This window comes from Triturus cristatus, chromosome 2_1 (genome assembly GCF_964204655.1).
Source record: "Triturus cristatus chromosome 2_1, aTriCri1.1, whole genome shotgun sequence".
NCBI lineage: Eukaryota > Metazoa > Chordata > Amphibia > Caudata > Salamandridae > Triturus > Triturus cristatus.
In genome coordinates this window covers 49171915-49196987 of record NC_140581.1, presented here as the reverse complement: position 1 = coordinate 49196987, position 25073 = coordinate 49171915, and the positions used below count along the sequence as shown (strand labels likewise).

Genomic DNA, 25073 nt, shown 5'->3' with positions numbered 1-25073 from the left:
AAGAAAATACCTTCTTCCTAAAAGTGGTATTTTCAAACACAGGATTTAAAAATCACCTTCACTAAAAGATGCATCTTTAGATTCTGAGTTCAGGTATACTAAACATTATTTTTCTACCTAGTTCCCAGGGCCAGTTATGTTTATAAGATATTATAAACAAACTCCCCTTTCTGTTCTTTGGGAACAGGTAGCCTTGCAATAGTGAAAAACGAAATTGACAGTAATTCACTATCAGGACATGCCCCACACACCAGGGCATGTCCTACCTTTCACATACACTGCACCCTGCCCACAAGGGTACCTTGGGCCTACCTTAGGGGTGAATGACAGGTAAGAAAAGGGAAGGTTAGGGCCTGGCAAGTGAGTGCACTTGCCAGGTCGACATGGCAGTACCAGACTGCACACAGGCTCTGCAATGGCAGGCCTGAGTTACATGTACAGGCTGTTTGTGTGGGTGGCATAATCCAGTGCTGCAGCCCACTAACAGCATTTGATTTACAGGCCCTGGCACACTCAGTGCACTCTACTAGGAACTGACACATAAATCAAATAGGCCAATCATGGAAACAGCAATCCATAACACATTTTACACAGAGAGCATATGCACTTTACCACTGCTCAGCAGTGATGAAGTGCCCGGAGTCCTAAAACCAACAACAGCCAGTCAGGACAAAATGGGAGGAAGAGCAAAAATGTTAGCGATAACCCTGCAAAAAGGGCCATCTCCAGCAACGAGCAGCCCTCACACAAAGGGGAACTAAAGAGAAAACAAAACAAATGTGTTGGAGGCAAGCCAGGTGCAAGGTAATGCGACAAGCGTGCACTTACAACATACAGCTAGTGAAGGAGTAAGCGTCTGAATCTGTCTGCATAGCTCCGACCCTTCCTGCACCGCCCTTCCCCAGACCAGTGTCCAACAACACCTCCCCCTTCTGCACCACCGCTTCATGATCTAAGTTTGTGTAATGTCAAATCTCACACTCCACCCTGCTCAGACTTGAATCCAGACGAAGGGTCTGTGAAGTGTGCGCCCCTCCCATCTTCTCATTGTGAAAGGCAATGACACGCTTTGGTGCTTTGCAACCACAATACAACCCCGAAGCACTGATGGTTCACCAGCCCCCGAGGGCGGCTGTTCACAATGTGTACACTGGCCCTGTTCCCCTCACAGGATTCCTCTACGACATAAAATGCCTTTCACCTCCATACATGTTTATGAGGCAGGCGGGACCGTGATCTCTTTTCAATATGCAGTTTGATTTTTGATAGACGTGTGATGGTGCATTAATCACATTCCAAAATAAAAATGCTGGTTGTTAATCAATTGTTGTGCAAAACCTAGGAGTAGTTTGTGAAATGCTACTTCTACTTGGAAGCCCCGGTCACTTGCTTTTCACCCACAGGGGCGAGCTCGAGCGGTTGTGTCGTGCTCACGCCTCGCGGTATGCGATCCAGATATAGCAATTTACATGTCCTCACTTCAAGTTCTGTGGCCATGATACAACTCCACACACCTTTACATATCTCGCACAGGAATGCACAACAATGCAAGTGAGCAGCTGCTGCTGGGGCAGGTGTGTGAGCTATGGACAGGGCCGGCTTTAGTGCTGGTGGTGCCCTGTGCGACAATGTCTGTTGGCGCCCCCCTAATGACCACCTCTGCCATGGATTCCCTCACTAGCACCCTTTAACAGTGCCCCTCAAGTCTCCATACCACTCTCTCTCAGATTCATTTAGTTTTATAGCGCCACTCATACCAGTGTAAGGTGTTGCAGCACTTTACATCACACACACATTGCACAGACACAATCATACATGTGTAAATCAGTGTATAGGGCACGTTACATCAGACAGGACTACTAGGTGTAGTGTAGGAGTCACATGTCATCTATACAGGTAGGCAATATAGTTTGAGTCCTTATTCTGCAAAAGCACAAATTCTAAATTTAAAACGTAACATCATTGTTAGAGGGAACTCTTTAATAATAAGAGTTATGTTTTACCCAAATGAACCCTTTTCACAAGATGAGAATGATAAAAGACTGGGCAAAAAAAATGTAGCTCTAATATATACCTTGCAGTTTGCATGCAGCGCTTTAATGACTGTTGATAACTCAATGTTCTATATTAGGATTTTGACTTATAAACGACAAGTTACAAAAGGAGCTCCCTCACAGAAGCAGCAACACACTGATCCCTTTACATTATATGTGCTTTGTTATCTGCATAATACACGTTCTTAGCAGCAGGCATTTTAACCCTCTGCACTACCTTAGTATGAGTCAAACCTCCCCCAAGACAAACCTCCGGTCTCTTTCCAGAAAGTCGATTAATCACCAGAGTTATCTTGAAATGTTAATTGATGTCTGAAAAATTGCTGGAGGCCGGGAACGCGGCATCAGGTGCTTCTAAAATGATAAAATACATTTTCAACCCCAAGTCAACGTCCGGTGCTGTGGCACCGATCGCACCGGCCCTGGCTAAGGACTGTCCTCGGAAAACACTAGGACTATTATGTGTCGTGGGAAATGGAAACTTGACTCATATATAAGGGTACATTACATCCAGAATGCAATCAGAAGATGGTGCAGAGGTCTAAAGGGGGTCACATCATAGATGTCACACCGAAGGCTCCTGACAAGGCCAAAAATCCCAAGAAATGCTAAAGCACCCCAAAAACTTACCCGCAACAACTGGACTGGCATTGCCACCTTCAAAAGTATAATGGTTGCACCGCAGAAGACGTCTAGTTTGCAAAGTCAGAGCCCAAGGCCATGTTTAGTTGAGAGCTGAGGAAAAGTTGTTTTACCACCTTAGAAAGTGATACATTGCTGCTAGTCAAATGGGCTTACAAGCCATGTGGATGGAAAACCGAGCATCATTTGTTGACATATCTGCCGTAAACAACAGAATGTAGCACAATAACATACACAAAGTTACAAAACAACACAAATAAAACAAAACAGGGCACATCAACACACAACAGTCAAAGCAGAATGCACCACAACACCTGTCGTACAACACAACAAAATCACACTGAAATAAAGCAGTACAAAAAACACACCAACACATAAAAACAACAGGGCACATCATATTCACAAGAAAATGACGTACATACAGTGGGCACAAATGTTTGTGGCACACATTAACATTTCTAAATCCTGTTTTTGGTGATAAAAGGTGTTTAGAGTAAGCACTCCTTCATCTACCACTAATTGCCTCAAATAGCTCCAATCGAAAAATGCTTTGTGATCTGGTACCTGGAGTACAGATTCAGCCCTGCACAATCTTATCAACTAGGATTAACAAGATCCTACTGAGCTGAAGGAGAAATTCAATAATTTATTGTGCAGTATAATGCAATTTGTATTAATGTATTGTCTGTTTCCTTGTTTTTCTGCTATCCTTTCATTTATTTGATTTATACTTCCTCTGTGTTCTTGTCATCAGTTACACTTTCATTTTTTTTGTACACTTTGGCTTCCTTCTTTCAAAGTCTTTCTGTCATATAGTTATCATCGAGTCTTTCTTCTGTCTCCATTACAGTATTGTCTCCGCGCCCATCCAGTCTCTGTACACTGACTCTCCCAGTCTCCAGGCAATCAAAGCTGGCCTGGGACTAGATCGATGCACCCACTGGCACACAGGAGCAGCCCCCATCAAGAAAGAGACTTTGGACTACTTCATGGGCTTTAACCTTTGTCTTATGAACAACTACGGTTTGTCTGAGGCAATGGGGCCATATGTGGTGTGTTCGCAAAGCAACTTCCAGATCACAAGGTCAGTGAATTCTGCGCTTTAATATACACAGACATAAAATTACCTGATAGACAACATCTTTAGAACTTCATGGCTTACCTTATATTGTTATCATATGACTTTACTATGGTCTACCGGTGTTGGGTATGAAAGACACATAAATGATCGTGCAAATACACTGTGAACCCTGGTCCCCTGACCCACTGCAGTTATGGTACCAGCACCCTCCAGGCTCTAAACCCCGGATGTAGCAACAACTGCCAGCTCTCGATGCCAAGCAACACCCAAGGCCTGTTCTCCTGCCGTCACTGTCCCTACACCTTCACCCACCTCAGGACCCCAGCAGTCGACCCCAGCCAATCAGATGTCAGCGCACACAAACCACAGAACTTCATCCTCCTTAATGTGCGCTCCCTGCACAGACATGCCATAGAAACCAGGGACCTCATCAACACTCACACACCCAACGTCAACATCCTCACAGAGACCTAGACCAATGCCAGCTCCGCATCTGGCATCACAACCGCCATCCCAGATGGATACAAGATCCTGAGAAAACACCGCCACAACCACTCAGGAGGAGGCCTCACCAACATCCACAAAAGCTCCCTCCGATTGACAACCACAGACTCGGACAACACCTCGTCCCCCTTGGAACACATCCACTTCCTGATCCAGACCAACCCCTTTATCTACAGACTATCTGGTCCCCGTGCTCCATTCACCAATGTCATCGCAAACCTCATCACACACCATGACCTTGCCTCCAAAGACAACATACTACTCAGAGACCAGAACTTCCGCCAGGACAACCACAATTTCCCAAACACCATCACCCTCCTAGAGAACCTCACCACCATAGAACTGAAGCTACTTGTCTCCACCCCCACTCACACAGCAGGGAACACACTCGACCCCATCTTCGCAGGAGGAAACAACATCTTCTTCAGCCACAGAACTGCTCTGGACTGACCACCACTGCATCCATTTCTCCTTTAGTAAACCCACAGCACACAACCACACATGCCACCTCCCAGAGCGAATATGGAACAAAGTCTCTGGAGAACACCTCATCTCTGCCCTCACCTGCAATCCAACCCCAACTATGACAGACACCAATACCACAGCAAGCAACCTCCGCCAATAGATTGCCAACTGCTCCACCACACTTGCCTCCCCCAGAACACCAAAAGATGACACAACAAGAAATCCAACTGGTTTACCACAGACCTCCGAGAATCCAAGCGCTCCTGCAGATGACTGGAGAAGACGTGGAGAAACAGCATAACTCCGTAAGCACGCTCTGCCTACAAAAAAGCCATCACCGCACACCACCAACTCATCAAAACCACAAAGAAGAACTTCCTCCAAAACAGAATCCTCTCCAACACCCCCAACTCCAAGGAACTATTCATCATAATACAGAACTCTGCCAAACGCAACAACAAAACAACTGACGTCCCTCCCTCCCAGGACCTCTGCTACAGACTCAGCTCCTTCTTTCACCTCAAGATCAAGACGTTCTATGACAATTTTTGATGACCAAGGGCCAGATGTAGGTAACTTCCATTTAGCGAGTCCTTAATAGCGATTTTTACCGAATCGCTATTAAGGACTCACTAGATGGAATGTAGGTAGGAATCGCTAAAGTATTAGCGATTCCTTAACATTAAGATTCGTTATTAAGGAATACCTACCCATTCATTCCTATGGGCTAGGAGGCCCATAGGAATAAATGGGAAGATATTCACTAATAGCGATTCGGTATTACCGAATCGCTAATAGCGGGAGCTATTTCAAGGGTGCCAGGGTGTCCAATGTTGCACCCCTGAAATGTGCATGTGTGCACATGTGGCGCACATACATGCCCTAAATGCATGGATGTGTGCCACATGGCACATTTAAAAAAGCAAAAAAGTGATTTTGCAAACGAAATCGCTACTTACCACCAACTTGAAGTTGGTGGTAATTAGCGATTCCTTAAGGCTGAAGTGCACTATTTTTAGTGCTACGTACATTGCATTTAAGGAATCGATACTTCCGATTCCTTAGATGCAAGAGCAAAATAAGGAATCGCTATTTTGCGATTCCTTATTTTGCAAGTAGGTTTCAACTCACCTACATTGCACTCAGCCAAATTCCGGTTGGTAACGCAGAAATTCGCAGAATTTCTGCGTTACCGCTCGGTATTTGCCACCTACATCTGGCCCATGGTCTTCTGCACTGCCTCAACCAACACCCCCACCGACGGCCTTGGGTTGAAGCCTCAGTAAAGAGTTCTATGTTCGAACTTAGTCTGTTACAAAACTCCAGTGAGATGAAGCGGAGGGCTGTAGCCAAAGACAGTTCCACGAGGTCGGATACCTCATTAGCAAATGACTGCTGAAATGGATTTGCTGCTGCAGAGAAGAACGAAGCAGAAGTTTTAAAGTCAATCTGGTCGGCAATGGGTGATAGGTGAGCAGGTTGGTCCCAACTTCCTCCTAGTTCTCAGACCACTTTTCGACCACATTTTGTCTAAGTACTCTGTTTTGGAAATTGGCCATGTGGGTACCTTTAGCACCTCAAACATGGGTCCATGACTGGTGGCATACTTCTTGGAGGTTCAGATTTCACTCAGGATAGGCCCAGGCATGGGTTCAAGATGATGGGAGCCTGTTATGTCCCTGTGGCTCTCAACTAGCCCATAGAGTCATTTCTGGTAGTCCTGGCTGCAGATGTAGATGCAGGGCTTAACAGAAGGGCTGGCCTCAGCGGGTTCAAGGCAGGCTCCTGGCACCAAAGCAGTCCTTCCAGGTAAAGCAGAAACCTGGTAAAGTGCAAATCAGATCACAACAGCAGGCAGTCCCCTGACAATCATTCCACATGTCCAGTAGAGACTGGGTTTGAAAAATCTATTCATATTCTCTGGTGCCCTTCTTCTGGAAGGTAGGACAAGCTTCTGAAAAGGTTATTCAAAGTTCATTTAATTTTCTGACTGCCATGTCCACGTTCCAAGGTGACTGCAGGGACAATGCAGGGCCATTAGGTCTTTTGTGTGAAGCAGAGCACAGGCTACTCAGGTGTAATTGAGGCTATATTGAACTCTGCCACCTCATCCTGCCAACAAATGTCCCATTCAGGCACACCTAATCCCTCTATTTTTTGACTGTTTGGGGGGCATTTTCAAAACTGTAAAGAAAAATCCAACCTTACCATTAAAGAGAGTTTATCATTGCAGGTACCAAACATGACATACCAACCTTCTGCCAATTAGGAATTACAGCTTGTTAAAAATAATAAGGAATTCCCAGGGGTAGTAGGCCTCACAGCAGCGAAAAGAAAATTTAGAAGTTTTCAGTACTATATATAAAAGAACACTGGAGCTCTTTTGTTTCCCACTGTACACTGTCAGCCTGTGACATAAGTATGGGAGTGATGAGTTTAAGACAGGCTTAGAATGGTGAGGTCTTACATACACGCAGCAGACAACTACACTATGTATGTGGCATGGTTATTGGTGAGTACCTGGGCTGCCAGGATGCAACATCTACCAGGACATTTTAAGGAAACTTAAAAGTAAATGTCCAACCTTTTGATTGCAGAACACTATGTTCTACCTAGGGCCTACCTTAGGGTTGACATAATTAATAACAAGCATCTGCAATGCAATCGGTCTTGCCTTTGGGGCCTTATATGTATTTAGCTATGCAGCACATTAGCCTGAGTGCTGAAACATCTATTGTTCTTTAACATGGAGGGAAAGTAAGCATCAAACTGCGTGACATGCCAGGTATGGGAACACATGGAGAGAAATAGTGCCTTTCAGCGGGTAATGGTATAGTCCAAAGCTCTGTTTTTAATATAAAATCAGGGACTTCACTGGTCATATCACTCAAAATAAAAGATTTGAAAAAAATATTATTGTCTACAGGTGATCGTGGAAAACAATTTCTATGGACGGATTCTGGTATTTTACTGACCTCTGCTGGTCGTTTTCTAGCAAGAAAGTTAAATAGAGGCAGTGGCCAGAAAAATAAAAAAAAGAAAGTCCCGCAGCAGAAAGTAATTCTGATATTTTACTGACCTCCACTGGTCGTTTTCTATCAAGACAGTTAAATAGAGGCAGTTGAACAGACAAAAAGTCCCTAAGCAAAAGCAGACAAATCCTAGGGTTGATCTCCAGGGCCCACAAAGTACATACACATACAAGTATATACTAAAGTATATACAAGAGGACTCGAATGCTCGACCTAAAAAGGAGTGTTTACAGTTAGTAAGGAAATTTAAAATCCAAGTCCACGTGGCAGTGGGACACTGCATTCAGGCTGCTATGGTAGGTCTGTTTTTTTCTTTTGAAGGGTTACTTAAGGGTGCATGGTAATAAGTGCTGCATGCCTACTGGGAGCTCTTAATTTACAGGCCCTCGGTATATGGTATACCACTCTACAAGGGACTTATAACTAACTCAAAAATGTTGATAAGATATATTCCAATGAAAGCATGTTTAAGGGAGTGATCATAAGCACTTTAGCACTGGTTAACAGTGGTAAGGCGCACGTAGTCCTATGGCCAGCAAAAGCAAAAAGCCAATATAAATTAGAGGTAAGTAGGCAAAAGGCTTGGGGAAGGCCACCCTAAGGCTAGCAGGTGTAGCACATTGACGTGTACAATTTTGGCACATAGTGTCTAATTTGGGATTGAGTTATGTGCATATGTGTTTTTGGAGAGATGTGCGTCAGTGTTGACTGGAAGTGCAAACTAAGTCGATCCCCTTACCTTACGCTCAGATCTGTGTATGATTTGAATGTTTACTCAGCATCAGATTCAAATGGTATCAGAACTGATTTGCATCATGCACATCTGCTATGGGTTTGGATTATTGTGAGATTAAGGTGTATGGTGTCTGTGGTCTGTTACTTTTCACGGTGAGGCATGAATGTGCACTTCTTGAACCAGGTGAATTAATAGTTTGCAGAGTCCAGTGCTGAATATGTTGCTGCAGTACCTTCATATTATTAGTAATGGTGTGGGTAGTGCCTTTTAGAGGACAAACAGTTGGACAGACTGTAGGTACTACCAACCCCAGTGTTTATTCATGGAGATGGCTTGCAGGAACGAAGTATTGACTCAAATAGCAAAACCAATGACTTATGTTTGTTTCATGGCTCAAGCGTTGCCTATGATTGAAGGCCAGATGTTGGGTGTTTCTCTCTTCAGTGATATCTGCAGGACTTTTATTGTAGATCTCTTAGGAGGACAGCAATCTACGGCAGCATTTACTTGGATCTGCACCTTGGGTTATTATGCTGGGGTCCCAGGTTCAGGAAATGTTAACCTGAATAAGGATGAGGTTGTCATCCAAGACAGTTATTTGAAATATGTGGAAGTTGTATTGATCAATCACTGTGTCAAATAAACACATATTAAATAGTTGAGCTTGGATGTCTGCTCCTTTATAAGAATATACATCTCCCCATGCATGGTTGAATGCTAGGACTCGGCTTGTGACTCTTTCCTTGGTGAAAGGATGACTCATTGGAGAATGATAACTGGCATTATTTGTTAAAGCCCTAAACAGCAGTGGTGACACAAGTAATGCAGACACAAAACTCATCACTTTTGAAGTCAAGGTAAAGTCATCTTGTGCATTTTAGCCAGTCTCTGCTTTGTAATTGGAAGATGAAACTCTGCACCGCTAGTCAAAGTTTGTAAGTTCTGATTCAAACTGATGTCCTGCGAATATAGGATATAAGTGGGCAATAAATATCTTGGTCTTACTACAGAAAGCTTGAGATGTCTGTCACAGACATCATTGGAGCAAATACTGCAGCTTATACTGACAGTGGGCGTTGGCTCAGCCCATTGAGCATGATTGGTTAGCTTTCTTGCCTCTGATCCTGAGTCAATAGATTTCTTCTATATTTTTGTGTTCATTTTACCCAGAAGAGCGTTTTGTTCTCACTGTGTTGTTATTGGATGAGTGACGTGTATGCATCCACTGCTCATGTTATTAATTTTTTCTTTTAATATTCCCGATGGCATTTAAGTTTTTTCCCTTCTTTGGAGGGGATTTCCTTTCTTCATATTTGCATGTCTCTGTCTCTGCATCTAGTCCTTGCATGCCCTCCTTGTGCATTGCTTCCTACTGCCATCCCAATCTCTTCTCTGTGTTGTACCTTCAACATGGTGATGGCGCACACCTGCCCCTCCATCATTCCTTGAGAAGCATCATCAGGGCTGGTGTGGAGCCATGATTGAGGCACCTCAAGGTCTGAGGAAAAAGTCATGGGTATTCATTGTTCTCAGCTCTCCAACACATGGAGCTTCAGCACTGTGCCATTACCCTGTGAGAAGGGGGTGCTCAGATATTGCTCACAGGGGCAGCAGAGCTCTCCCAGACTGTCATAGAGTGTCCCCAGTGCTGTGTTTGAATGATGATGTGTGTCTATCCATACATGGAGCAGAGGCCTATGTTCAGGGTTAGGGTTTCCTGACTGTGGCTTGTTGGCTCTGAATCCATTCTATACTTTATTTGCGTTTGTGTCCCTGTGGAAATATGGATTTTTATGATCAGTTATGTCCCCTATCTTGGACCCCAACGGTTTCATGTATAAATCACAAGTACATGTATGTTCCCTCCAGTTCCAGTTATGAAGACGCAAACACATGTGCGTCCACCGCCAACATGTCCTCTTTCAGATCCGCCATGAATGGGCCGGATATTCTATTCCTAAGTATGAAAGGCCACCGGCTTTATATGGTTCATTTATCCCATTTTACAGTCCAGGCGAGTAGGCCCTGATTCTGCCATTAAGCCTTTTCCTGCCTTCTGCCTCTGAAAGCTCCAGTCTGAGCACGCATCTGTATCCATGAACTTTGTCCTACTCCCTGCGCGGCTAACGGTGCCTGACTCAACCTGTCTGCTTGCCAAAAACTGTATTTCACCTTCGAGATTATCTGCTCCGCTCCCCATCCAATGCATTCCTGTCTAGTAGTTTAAGTAAACATTCTTCCAGCTACCGAGCAAAGGGCCCGGCTTCTCTGTCTTTATGCAAGTAATTCATAGCCCTGTTACTATGGAAGATTTCTGCCCTTGCATCTCATGTAGACACTTAGACGCTTGTACACGCACTCACAGTCAGTATAGAATAGATTTTGTTCGAGAGACCTTTACTTTTGGATAACATAGTTCTTTAAACATAGGATGTTAGATATGATTTGGGATTAGGTTGACATAACCCCAGACTTCTGTCTCCACATGTAGAGCTAAATGTCAAGTCCCATTCACCCCCTAGTTGCACGTCAATCACACGTCATGCTGCTGCGCGCGCATCTCTGCCAAGTATTTCTGCTGACATTGCGAAATTCTTTCATGAAACCACCCATTTATGACATCATACCTAATGACGTTCTTTAGTTACGCCTAGTTACACCCATTTTAGTTACGCATGTATGTTTTTATCTCTGTTATCAACTGTTACGCCTCCTGCATCTGTTTCACTGTAATGCCTATTCTATAAATATGATTATCTGTCAATAAAGTATGGTCCTTCACTTCCTGAACCTTCGTGGTGATGGAATATGGAGTCCATCAATTCGAATTGATTTTGGAATAAAGCCCGTTCCGAACCTCTAATACCACGGATTCTGCCTCTTATTTTACTGAGCTATTATTATAGATTTTCCGCATCAAATTAAGTACCGGTAATTAAATTATTTACCACATATATGGCGCCCGAACAGGGACACTTTCTCATCTCACGCGCCGGAGGTGCGTTGCAGGCCCGGTCTCCTGTCACAGCTGGACGGACAACAACGCGTACCCACAGGATTTCCTGTATCTCCCTCCTGCCGAGCGGGGGTAACTGAGGCTGCGATCAACACCCAGACGAGGCGGTGAGAAGTGCGAAGTATCCCGACCAGAGCCTAGCTGAGAGAGCAAGATCCGAGGTATACAGAGGCCCACCAGTTTCCGAAGTTCCGAAGTTTCGAGTCGAGTCCAGTCCGGTTCAAGTCCAGTTCAGTTCAGTTCCGAGTCCTTCCGTTCCGAGCTACCCGGTGAGTACCATTGTCGGGGAGGCGTTCTGACGTGCACATAGGTTGTGCCGGTCAAGACGGGTTTGGGTACACAAATCCGGTCTGCACTGTTTCAGCAGTGTATCTGTACTGTTTAGCAGTATATCAAGTATGTCTAGTATATAATTCAGAATTACCTAGTTAGTGCCGAGTATTATGCTTAGTGACTAGTTCCCTAAATGGCCATCATTGTTGTTCATTAAATGTTAAATGTTAAATGTTTTAAATACGTTCTGCATATTGTGGTGTGAATGACTGTTCATTATTGTGTTTTATTGTATTAAACGTGTTCAAAATTAGGTATCAGATCAGTTCTCAATATGCCGCTCTTTTCGAAATTAAGACAGATCAAAACTAGAAAAGGGGTACTCGAAGAAGCTGTTCCCATTCCTCCTATGGACACTCCAGGGTACTTCATGTATCATAAACATGGCTTAGACGCCATATTATTTCTTGATTTATGGGTAGACTACACCAAGGAATTACCCGAAAGTCAGAGGTGGCCCGCAGCTGGGACCTGGGATGCAGATTGCATCATGAAAGTAGAGGAAGAATTATGGAAAAAGAAAGCTAGACAGTCACAGAAAGATGCCATTGAATTATGGCGTAAAGAATCATATAGACGTACAGAAAAAGCGCTCAGACAGGAAGAGAAAAGTAAGGAGAATTCAAATAAAGTCCGAGAAAATCTATTAATTGAAGAAGGTACTCGAGTAAAATCAGAACAAGTAGACAGACAAAGAAATGCCCTTATGAATGGTATGTATCCTCTTCTGGCCGAAGGGTTACCTAAGGCTACTCCGGAGATACCAAAAGACTTGCCACCCCCATTGTTTCCGATAAAAGCACATCCCAAAGGGCATCCCAGAACCGCAGAAGATGTTTTCCTTTCCTCTTATTTAGACGACGCAGCTCCCGAGTATGCTAATACTGCGCCACTTAGACCGCCTGCCGAGGGGGTTCAACGCCAAGACCCTCCTCCGTCTGTACCTCCGCAACAACAAACTCCGACACAAGTTCCGGCAAGCACATCTGTTTCTACAGCTGTATCCACACCTATGGTTGCTATATCACGTTCAACGAATCCTTTCACATCCAGCACCCCAGGTGGTGCTACAGGAGGTACATCAAACATTTTTTCCACTCCACCCAGAGTAAATAAACTTTCTTTTCAAGAATTAGCCCACCAACGTACGCCCAAACTAGTAACTCCCGACATGCTTAAGGAACTTCTAATAGATTGTAGATATGACCCTGTGCCCGGCAAAGAGGACGAAATGCTGCTGGCATCATTACGTATCCGACGAGCTGCAATATATTTAGGGAGGCTACCAGGAATGATTACACATTTAGAAAATATATATCACTTTGTCCAGTCAGGGCGAGATTCTGAAAGTATTAATAGAGCCATGGAGTACCAGAAAGTGGAAATACAGGGGGAACTGTTACGTTTCCTCATAAATTGTGTGATCAGAAATCAAGACCGACCAGGGGTAAATCCGGAAGAAATGCAAATTCTTACCACATGGAGTCGGAATATATCAGAGGGGAGACATGATAAACGATTAAGTATAGTAGCTATGTGCCGAAAGATCCGCAAAGAAGTAGAACGAATACACGAAGAAAGATTAGCAGTAGACCAGTCTGAACAAACCGAGGAGGAGGAAGAATTAGAACTGCCCACAGGACAGTTAGAAACCATGGCCTATGTAGGTAGAGGAAGATCATGCAATAATACTATATGCTCTACTGATCCGATACGTCCGATACGTCCAGATAATAGCAGAAATTTCCAAACCCCTATAATAAATATAAGGTCCCCCGAACATTCGTTCCAAGCCGCTGACAAATTACTCCGAGAACGAAGGGGTTATCATATACTCGATTCTATGGACGAACAAGAATTAGCCAGGTCAGCCGTTCACTGGGTCGACAGTCCCGGAAAATATAGTGATGATACACTAGCACACACGTTTTTGAACCTCACCCCGGATGAACAGCATTTAGCTGGTATCTATATGATTCAACAACTCCTTATATTATATAAAAGCCAACACTCCGATCCTGGTCCCTTACCTGATATATTGACTGAATTACTCACGAATAAATGGAGAGGTTCAGGTACTGAGTTAATTAGAGAAATACTAGAATCCAGAAAGCAGTACATTCTTTTTGTATGCCCCGAACATGTCTCACTGCCCATCAAGGAAAGAACGACGTATTATATGGATAGACAGAATCCCTTACGCGAAGTACACCCGATAAAAGGTGATGACAATCAGTTTAAACGTGTGTTTGTATACACACCCATATCTAAAATAGAACTATTAGAAATTAAGAAAGTGGTACCCAGTCATGACAAAGACCCAGCGGGTTTCCACCGTGAAATTAAAGACATGTTGCTCATGGGAGAGTATACCTATCCCGACATTATGAAAATATTGAAGGTATTAATGCCTGCGGGCATTTACGAAAAACTCAAAGAAAAGGATTGGGAGGTGGGAGACCAAAAGATAGATTGGACAGCATTAGAAAACGAAGAAAAAGCTCGAGGTCCAGGTTCAGGGCTTGGGGATAAGACCAAAACACTACCAGGTTTACTAGTACAGGTACTGCCACGTTTATTAACTACGAAAAAGGAAGACTGGGGTGCAATCTCAGCCTGTAAACAAAAGCAAGATGAAGACACTAGTGATTTCTATGCCCGATTTGAAAAATGTTTTGGTATAAATAGTGGAATAAAAGCAAGTAGCGAATCGTATCCACATCTGTTTGTGACAAAATTAGTTGAAAATTCCTTGCCCCAAGTTAAGAATAGAGTATTGAAATTCGAGAGTACCTGGCAAGGTAACACTCCGTCACAAATGTTACAAATGCTACAGTACCATCACAATAGAATTAGAGAGGAACAAGAACATGAACAAAGACGCATGAAAGACACGAAAATGAAAATGCTAGTTTCCCAGACAGTTCCAGCTGACGGTCATAAAAAGGGTATGACACAGTCCAGTGTTTCAGCAGGTCCTGTAAAAGGGACATGCAACTATTGTAAACAGCCAGGTCATTATGTACACGATTGTCCAGTTTTAAAACATAATATCGCCATAGGTAATACAAAAGAAAGACCACGGCCACTTAGACAGGATCAGAACCAACAAGGAGCCCCGCAGCATGCACAGTCCATGCCAGCTCCGCAACAGTCTATGCCAGCTCCACCACCGCAGCCTATTGCTGCTACACAAACAACGACACAACAGATGTACCAGACCGCACAGTATGACTATCCTGATTATCAACGATACTCATGAAACAGCCTAGAGAGGGAAGTTGGCTTACCCCTTATCGAGGTCCCTGTAGATCAAGAAGGACCTTATGTACACAGTGAACTATTAGGCCAAGATAGAAAATTTTTACTTGATACAGGGGCAAGCCGAACAACCATAAAACGTAGTGAAGTTCCAGGGGCACCCCTCTCAGGCTCACAGAATATTTCCCTTGGTTTTTCAGGAAAACCTATCATTAACGAAGTATCACAGCCTCTTCCACTTACGATTGGTCCCTTGACACGAACTACAGATTTATTGCTTACTAAATCATGTCCAGAAAACCTGTTAGGTATAAAAACATTGAAAGCTCTAGGAGCTATAATATGTTGTTCTCCGGAAGGAGTAAGATTGTTTTTACGTGATTTCAAAGGGCACTATGTGTCCCGAGACATGGATCACCGACTGCAGACTTTACCCACACATTTATGGGCACAAGGCCCTACAGATGTTGGTTGCATGAACATTACACCATATCGAGTCACACTAAAGACAGGAGTGGTACTACCACAAATGCGACAATACAAGTTACCCCCAGATGCTGTAGTGGCTTTACTGCAAATCATTGACGAGCTTATTACCCAAGGAGTGGTTGTGGAAACCGACTCCAATGTATGTAATTCCCCGATAATTCCGATTCTTAAACGAACTGATCCAAAAGCCCCGCCAGTATATCGATTGGTTATTGATCTGCGCGAATTAAATAAATGTATTGTACCACAATACCCCGTAGTCCCAGACATTTCTTCATTACTGACAGCCATTGATTCCGAAGCAACATTCTTTACTGTAATTGATCTCAAGAATGCCTTTTTCAGCGTCCCAATAGATCCGGAAAGCCAATACTTGTTCGGATTTAGTTTAAATGGACGAAGTTTTAAATTCACACGCGCACCTCAAGGATTCACAGAAAGCCCCAGCATCTATAGCCAAGCACTGAAACGAGAACTTGACAGTATCCACATGCCAGTCAACACTGCCCTGCTTCAATATGTCGATGATCTGCTGATCACCGCTAGAAGCGAACCTGAATGTGAAAAAGCCTCACTGACGGTTTTACAATTTTTGGCCGAAAAGGGGCATAAGGTGTCCCCTTCTAAGCTGCAATTCTGTGTCCAGCGAGTTGTTTACCTTGGGCACTCGCTGTCCAAGGAGGGAAGGCAGCTTACACCCGATCGCATCCAGTTAATTGCTAACATGCCAATACCCAAGACACAAAAGGAGGTGCGGGCTTTCATAGGCCTCACTTCATACTGTAGGCAGTGGATCCCTCAGTATGCATTTCTAGCAAAACCACTCATTCAATTGACAACGCAGGAGGCAGCCACATCGACTGTTCTCCCTTGGACTCAGGAACATACACAAGCTTTTGAAAGCCTAAAGAAAGCTTTATGTCAAGCACCTGTTTTAGCAACACCATGTTACAATAAACAGTTTACACTCTTTGTTACAGAACGCGAAGGTACTGCCTTGTCAGTACTCACACAGGAACAAGCAGGATCACACAAACCATGTGCTTATTTTTCTAGTACATTAGATCCCGTAGCTCAGGCTCTGCCTGCGTGCCTGAAATCAGTGGCAGCGACAGCTTTAGCAATCAGACAAAGCGATGCCATAGTGTTAGGACATCCATTGACAGTACAAGTACCACATGCAGTAGAGGTTCTCTTGAACCGAACGCAAACACAACACTTGACTATAGCAAGACTCACCGGTTACGAATTAACATTGTTTCAGCCACACATAGAAATCAGACGTTGTAGTACATTGAATCCTGCCACACTTTTGCCAGTAAACGGAACAGACCCACTAGCACATGATTGTATTGAAGTTATCACTATCACGACGAAACCCAGACAAGACTTGACAGACGTCCCATTGTCAGATCCAGACCTGACGTTGTATGTAGATGGTTCATGTATGAGAACAAGTACAGGAGAGTTAGTGGCCGCGTATGCAGTCACAACAGACACTGAAGTCATTGAAACAAATTGCATAAATACCTTGTCAGCTCAAGCAGCAGAGCTCATCGCTCTGACGCAAGCCTGTATTCAAGCCACAAATAAAAAAGTCAACATATACATTGATTCACGTTATGCATTCGGAGTTGTACATGACTTCGGCGTGCTGTGGCGAGAGAGAGGTTATTTAACTTCTCACGGTGCTCACATTCAGCACGGACCCCTCATTCATGCCTTATTAGATGCAATACATCTACCCACTGCAATATCAATTATGAAATGTAAAGCTCATACGAAAGTTACTGATATCATTTCCCAAGGCAATGATCTAGCTGACAGAACAGCTAAACAGACTGCTCAAACTCACACATCTGACATGACAAAGACAATAGTTCCGACACCAACACATTGCATGACGGTTAAGGATCCCGCTCTTGACGTAATTGACATACAGACACATGCTACACTAGATGAAATAAAGAAATGGACTGAATTAGGAGGGATCCAAACGGATCAAGGATGGATGACGAAGGAAAAATCTGTATGGTTCCTTCCTGATTCTATGGTTCAAGTTATCATTAATACAATACATAGTCCAGCGCACCTAGGAGAAAAAGCTATGCTAGACAGCATTCAACACATTTGGTTTAACAAACATTTACGAGCAGCAGCTAAACAAAAAGTTCGTACCTGTATGATCTGTTGTCAGTTTAACCCAGGTAAAAGCATTCCCGTAGAACAGGGTGGATTTCAGCCTCCTGAGCACCCTTTTGAAGTCCTCCAGATGGATTATATCCAGATGGAACGATGTCGAGGATTCAAATATGTTCTTGTAGTTGTCTGTGCTCTTTCCCGTTGGACAGAGGCATACCCGGTTTCAGATTACACTGCCCCGACTACTGCCAAACAGTTGGTTCGAGAATTCTTCCCACGGTACGGTTTACCACGTGTTGTCTACTCCGATAACGGCCAGCCGTTCTCATCTGAACTAATGAAACACGTTTCACTTTTGTTAGGCTATCAGTGGAAATTTCACTGTGTCCGACACCCCGAGGCAGCAGGTCTCGTGGAACGACATAATCAAACTCTGAAAATTAGATTGTCCAAAGTATGTAGAGAGAAAGGTGTCGACTGGGTAGTAGCCTTACCAGTTGCACTCTTTTACATGAGAATGGTAGCGCACTCTCGAACAGGGCTATCCCCTTATGAGGTGATCTTTGGCAGACCACCAAATATGTGGGGGACGCCTGTACCACGCAAAATAACTGATGTTGACTGTAATATGCTGACAGATTACCTGGCTTCCTTGATGTCTGCACTACAATCTTGTCGTTCACAGGTAGCTGCAGCCTTTCCCGACAACACCGAGGTGAAACCCCATGACGTAGTTCCCGGGGACCTGGTGTTAGTGAGGAACTTTGACCGGAAGTCTCAGCTGGATCCTAGGTGGAAATCGCCTCAACTAGTACTGCTCACCACGAGGACAGCCGTGAAGATCGAAGGTCGCAAAGGCTGGATACATTCAAGTCATATCAAGAAATGTCATGGACTTCCGTCTGATGTAAACGATACACCTCGCGTGTCTTCACCGATTGACTCAAAGCTTCCTTTGATTGAACAGAGTAATAAGGAACTATACAAACTAAAACTACGGTCTAACAAGTCAGACAATTTGATTGTTTAAGTCCTCTCCAAGGTGAATCGGTCGAATTTGTCTCTGACATGTATCCCTTAGACCTGAATAGAGAAAGAAACCGAAAGATGCAGTTGAAACAACATGCGTACTGTAAATCACTGCGTAGTCATTGCACAGTGACGTTATTAATTTTGTTTTTCTTAAGTCTTTTAATATTCGCTGCAAGTATATTGTTGCACATATATTATCCTATTTCTAAACATGTTTACAATGTTACTGCTGAACATTCTTTTAGTGAATTACCCCCGCATGAGTTGTCCTATAGATTTGCGCTGAGCAATAACACTTTTATTAGTATGTTACATCATTCCCATCAGACTAGCAATGCTACAAATTGTTGGATATGTGGCCGACTCCCTCCCTATCAGAACTATAAGGGAATTCTGCCTCTCTTTCCATATCCGTTCACACACAATGGCTCCTGTGGAGCATGGTTTAGTTTAATTAATTCCCTAGATTCAAACTCAGTAACTTATCAAGACAATTGGGTATGGGGAAACCTGAACATAGTTTTACTCAAAGTCTGCTACCCTAACAAGGAGGGACTTCCCAAAAGAACAGGAACTGATCTAGAAAATGAAGTATATGGATTAGGGAATTTCACGCTTAATCTCATGATCCTGAATGTTGAATCCAAAGCTGCACCAATTTTTCCTGCTATGTCAGTATTTCCAGTTAAAGGTGAATTATGTGTAAGAAAGAATGGTTCCATACATATGGGCCATAGTAGATGCACCACTGTAATAGAATTCAGTGATCAAGGCAAGTCCACATTTAGAGCTTCTCGCCATTCCTACTTCGTATGTGGTCAGACTGCATATATACGTTTGCCTCTAGATTGGGATGGTACCTGCTACATCGGATTCCTTTTGCCACCCGTTTTCCTAGCTCCTCCTGATTATCACAGAAATACTCATTTAGTACACAATAGAGAACGGAGAGATCTCCCAATAGTCGATTACACTGAGACAGCATGGGAAAAATACACAGATTTCAATAAAGGTCTCTTTCCCTATATAGGTACAGTTACCAATAGTAAGCTGATACGTAGATTAACCCGAACCCTTGAAGCAGTAGTGAACGAAACTATTTCCGCCTTAGGCAATTTAACAGAAGAGCAGTCTGCTATGCGGATTGTTGTGCTTCAAAATCGTCTTGTCCTTGACGTCATCCTGGCCGATAGGGGCGGAGCTTGTAGGGTCATCGGATCAAGTTGTTGCATTTTCATACCAGAAAATTCGCCATCTGTATATAAAGCCATAACTCGCCTTCATAAGATTGTAAGCCAGATACACCAGAATCCAGGCACCTGGACTTGGTCCGGTTGGTTTTGGAGTGTATTGTCAACCTTTGGATGGAGGGTCCTATCCTTCCTAGGTATTGGCTTTCTCATACTATTCAGTTGCTGCTTATGCCTGCAATGTGGACCAGCGATATGTGGTCTGTGTGCCACATCGTGTATTCCACCACCAAGATTTCATTCATCCCAGAAGAAAAAAGAAGAACAAATGATGCTATATGAACAGATCAACGGATTGATGAAGATTGATATCTCTTAAGGGCAAGTAGGGGACAAGGAGGGAATGTGGAAATATGGATTTTTATGATCAGTTATGTCCCCTATCTTGGACCCCAACGGTTTCATGTATAAATCACAAGTACATGTATGTTCCCTCCAGTTCCAGTTATGAAGACGCAAACACATGTGCGTCCACCGTCAACATGTCCTCTTTCAGATCCGCCATGAATGGGCCGGATATTCTATTCCTAAGTATGAAAGGCCACCGGCTTTATATGGTTCATTTATCCCATTTTACAGTCCAGGCGAGTAGGCCCTGATTCTGCCATTAAGCCTTTTCCTGCCTTCTGCCTCTGAAAGCTCCAGTCTGAGCACGCATCTGTATCCATGAACTTTGTCCTACTCCCTGCGCGGCTAACGGTGCCTGACTCAACCTGTCTGCTTGCCAAAAACTGTATTTCACCTTCGAGATTATCTGCTCCGCTCCCCATCCAATGCATTCCTGTCTAGTAGTTTAAGTAAACATTCTTCCAGCTACCGAGCAAAGGGCCCGGCTTCTCTGTCTTTATGCAAGTAATTCATAGCCCTGTTACTATGGAAGATTTCTGCCCTTGCATCTCATGTAGACACTTAGACGCTTGTACACGCACTCACAGTCAGTATAGAATAGATTTTGTTCGAGAGACCTTTCCTTTTGGATAACATAGTTCTTTAAACATAGGATGTTAGATATGATTTGGGATTAGGTTGACATAACCCCAGACTTCTGTCTCCACATGTAGAGCTAAATGTCAAGTCCCATTCACCCCCTAGTTGCACGTCAATCACACGTCATGCTGCTGCGCGCGCATCTCTGCCAAGTATTTCTGCTGACATTGCGAAATTCTTTCATGAAACCACCCATTTATGACATCATACCTAATGACGTTCTTTAGTTACGCCTAGTTACACCCATTTTAGTTACGCATGTATGTTTTTATCTCTGTTATCAACTGTTACGCCTCCTGCATCTGTTTCACTGTAATGCCTATTCTATAAATATGATTATCTGTCAATAAAGTATGGTCCTTCACTTCCTGAACCTTCGTGGTGAAGGAATATGGAGTCCATCAATTCGAATTGATTTTGGAATAAAGCCCGTTCCGAACCTCTAATACCACGGATTCTGCCTCTTATTTTACTGAGCTATTATTATAGATTTTCCGCATCAAATTAAGTACCGGTAATTAAATTATTTACCACATCCCAGTGGGCCTGTGCTGACGTTCTGCCCTACACCATTTAGTCTTAGAGATGGTGGTGGCCTCATGGGTAGAGCTATGTTTTCGTGGTATCCCTGTCACTGTTCAACAAAATCTAAATTACAATTGTACCCTTGTATTCCACTTTGAACATGGTGCTTACTAGCAGATGATTTACTTTTGAGCCCCTAATTTATGGAACTACATGGACCCAGAGCCTGTACATTAAATGCTACTAGTGGGCTGTATTACTCATTGTGCCACCCACTAGAGTAGTGTTGTAAAACTTGTCTTCAGGCCTGCAGCCTGTTTGCAATTTTAAAAATGTAATTACAACCTGGCACAAATAAACCATTTGGCACACCTTAATCTTCCTTTTTTTATAAATCATTTCTAAGGTAGTCCCTAACAGCTCATAGGGCAGGATGTATTTAAAGTGTAGGAAATATATACATCATATTTTACATGTCATGGCAGATTAAAACCTTCAAAGTTGTTTTTCATTGCAGCAAGGCTAGCTCGCCCATGCGCTAGTTTACATTATAACATTATGCCCTGGAAACCAGCTTCCATTTCCTCCAAATGGAAATATTATAGAATGCTTATTGTTACTGGAGTGAAACTCACACAATGGGTTTGCTCAAGGTGTAAACATTTTTTAAATGAGGTGTGAAATACAGCACTGTCCATGCACACAGTATTGGCCAACAGATAGTGGTTGGAGGCTCATGGACTTTGGCTTGACAAGGGTCTTGGGAATCACTGTTCCCTTCATGCCACATTCTTGCAAAGCATGGGAGAACAAGCAATGTTAGCTTGCCAAGGTTCAAATTGATACTCTGCAATCGGGTCTTACAATGCAAGAATGAATACAGTATAGGAATGGGGAACCATGTGCCATCCAACTATGGTATACAGGTGTGTGGTATGGATAACATAATGGGGGCTGAACAAATGATTTAAAAAAAAAAAATTCTTTTATTAACTTTGCTCATGGTCTCATACAGAATACAACCAAATTTGCAAGGCATAGCGAGTAACTCCCGTGCATGGTACAATCACAAGCCATCAAAACGGGACAATGATATATTCACACTTGACCAACCTCTCCACCCCGCGCTGCCCGATACCGTCGCCACGGCTCCCACACCTTTTTCCATTTTTTAACACGGCCCCTGGACTTATATATGATTTCCTCTGCCCTCTGACACCAGTCCAGATCCCTGAGCCCCTGGTCCCACTGTGGGGGCGCCTGCGCCCCCCAGCAACTGGCAATATTGCGCTTCGCCACCCAGGCTCCCATTGCCAACCAGATCTCTAGGTACCTGGACCAATCTGTGGGTCCTTTGATCATGAGGAGAAGCCATTTGGGCTCCACCGGGACCGGCGAACCCACCACTTCCGTCATTGTGCGTGCTACTTTCGTCCAAAAGGGTACTATGTTCGGGCATTCCCAGAGGATATGATAGAATGTCCCCTCCCCCTGGCATCCCCGCGCACATAGTGGAGACAGGCTCCTGCCCCATGCGAAAAGATGAGTTTGCGGGTAATACACCCGGTGCAATATTTTCAGCTGTATGAGGTGGAACCTTATCCGAATGGCAACTTCGCGAGGGCTTTGCAAGGCATCCTGCCAGTTGTCGTCCTTGAGGTGACCGATATCTCCCTCCCATCTCTCCCTCAGGGACACCAGCGGGTTGAACAAATGATTTTTGAAAGGAGGAGATGGCCTCAAAAAGTTCTGAAAGTATGGAAACACTCGTAAGGATATGGAATGGTTGAGACTATGGGAACGTGGGTCCCTTGGAGCTCTGTTGATGGGCCTTTAGCTCGCTTTTATCTGACAATGCAATGTTTGACTCTTACTCTTATACGGGCTGAGTCTCTCGACCATTGAATGTAAACACAATATTAGTTTTTTTTTTTTTTTAAATACACATTAAAAATTCGAGTAGTTGACATATTGGTAGTGTTTTTGTTGTACGCTATTCTATTTAAGTAAATTAATGTGCTGACATCAAATGTTCACATGCATGAGCACAATTGATTAAACCCATAATTGTTTACTCATTGTGTTTCTTATCCATGCTCTTTTGTAAGTGCTGACATGTCCCATTTTTGACCACAGGTAACGTTTCTCGGCTTATTTGTTTTGCTTGATTAAATTAAGGATTCTGCGTCTCATTTAGAGGTTCTTCAGCTGTAAGTGTTCTCCATAAGACTACAGAAAGAGAGACCTAGGATTCTTTGGGACAGGGAAAAAACAATGTCAGGTACATTAGAATATATTTCAGTGCTATTTTTAGGGCATGAGGTCTCCTGTGTGCTTGGACCTAAAAATACATCTTTCCCAGATTTTTCAGTTATGCTTCAGTTCAGCTTTTTTGGTCTGTTTTTTTACCCTTTTCTCCATTACACCAATTAGAGGGCATTGGTTTGGAGGGACAGCATTTCAGTCCTTGCCCCAAAGGTGCAGAACAGGGCGCTTCTGTCACCATGATGGATGCTAATCATGGGAGCTTTTAATAATGCTCTTAAAGTGCACCTCTGGTTTTGTAATCCATCTCTGTGTCAGGATGACATCAGCCCTTGTACCAAGATGCACAGAGGAAATCAAAGTTACTCATTCACTCACTATTCTTTCGAAGAACTGCTCATAGTTGATGGCTCAGACTCATTTCCTAGCTTATCATAGGTAAACTGGAGGACATACTGAATGTTTTTTTTAAAAAAATACAATGCAGGTCTAACATTAGAGTGGAGGCTTGCTCTTGGCTACAGCAGACCTTGAGAATCATGCCGAGATGTGTTAATTTGATTGAGCTCTGGACTTGAAGCCAGCGCAGTCATGGCAATGCAGTTACTGAATGTGTATGCCTTTTGATGTTCAGGCTGGCTTTCTAAACCTGTTGTCTGTCTGTTTGTCTTGTTGGGGGCAATTTATTTTGTGGTATGCTTGGAATGGACAAACATGAAATCACATCAATCGCTGGCAGTTACCCAATGATTGTATTCCTATATTACATTTTTACAGCTGTGGGAAGGCGCTCCCAGGGTGCAAGGCTAGAATCCATATGCCTGACAAGGATGGTGTTGGCGAAGTTTGCAGCTGGGGAAGAAGCAACTTTATGGGCTACTTGAACATGGAAGAGAAAACCACTGATGTACTAGATGAGGATGGATGGCTACACTCTGGGGATCTAGGAAGATTTGATGAAGATGGATTTTTATATATCACTGGAAGACTTAAAGGTAAGTTGTGTATATCTTAACAATGATGGTCTAAGGTTAAAGGCATAGCAAATGATTGAAAAGTAATCCATTATTTTCATTGTGGTGAGAAGATCTGTTGGAGAAATGTTACAGAATGGCATAAATGGTGCTCATCCTCAAATTCACACACACAGTGTCCATCAAACCGTTCTTGCGTGAATACAACACTCTTACACCTACCCTGGGTACCCTTGTCTGAGGATGAAGTTAATCCTTTCCAAAGTTGGTAATGCTTCTGTGGCT

General features: G+C 43.5%; 1 protein-coding gene across 2 annotated transcripts in view; it reads left to right on the top strand.

Moving 5' to 3' along the window:
* The window catches only part of LOC146863704 (long-chain-fatty-acid--CoA ligase ACSBG2-like), a 466937-nt gene that overhangs the window by 400871 nt on the left and 40993 nt on the right, over nt 1-25073 (top strand). For both annotated transcript variants that reach the window (XM_085627844.1, XM_085627845.1), the window contains 2 exons: nt 3547-3780; nt 24592-24809. In XM_085627844.1, coding sequence (XP_085483970.1) covers nt 3547-3780; nt 24592-24809 — 452 coding nt within the window. The remainder of the gene's footprint in view (nt 1-3546; nt 3781-24591; nt 24810-25073) is intronic.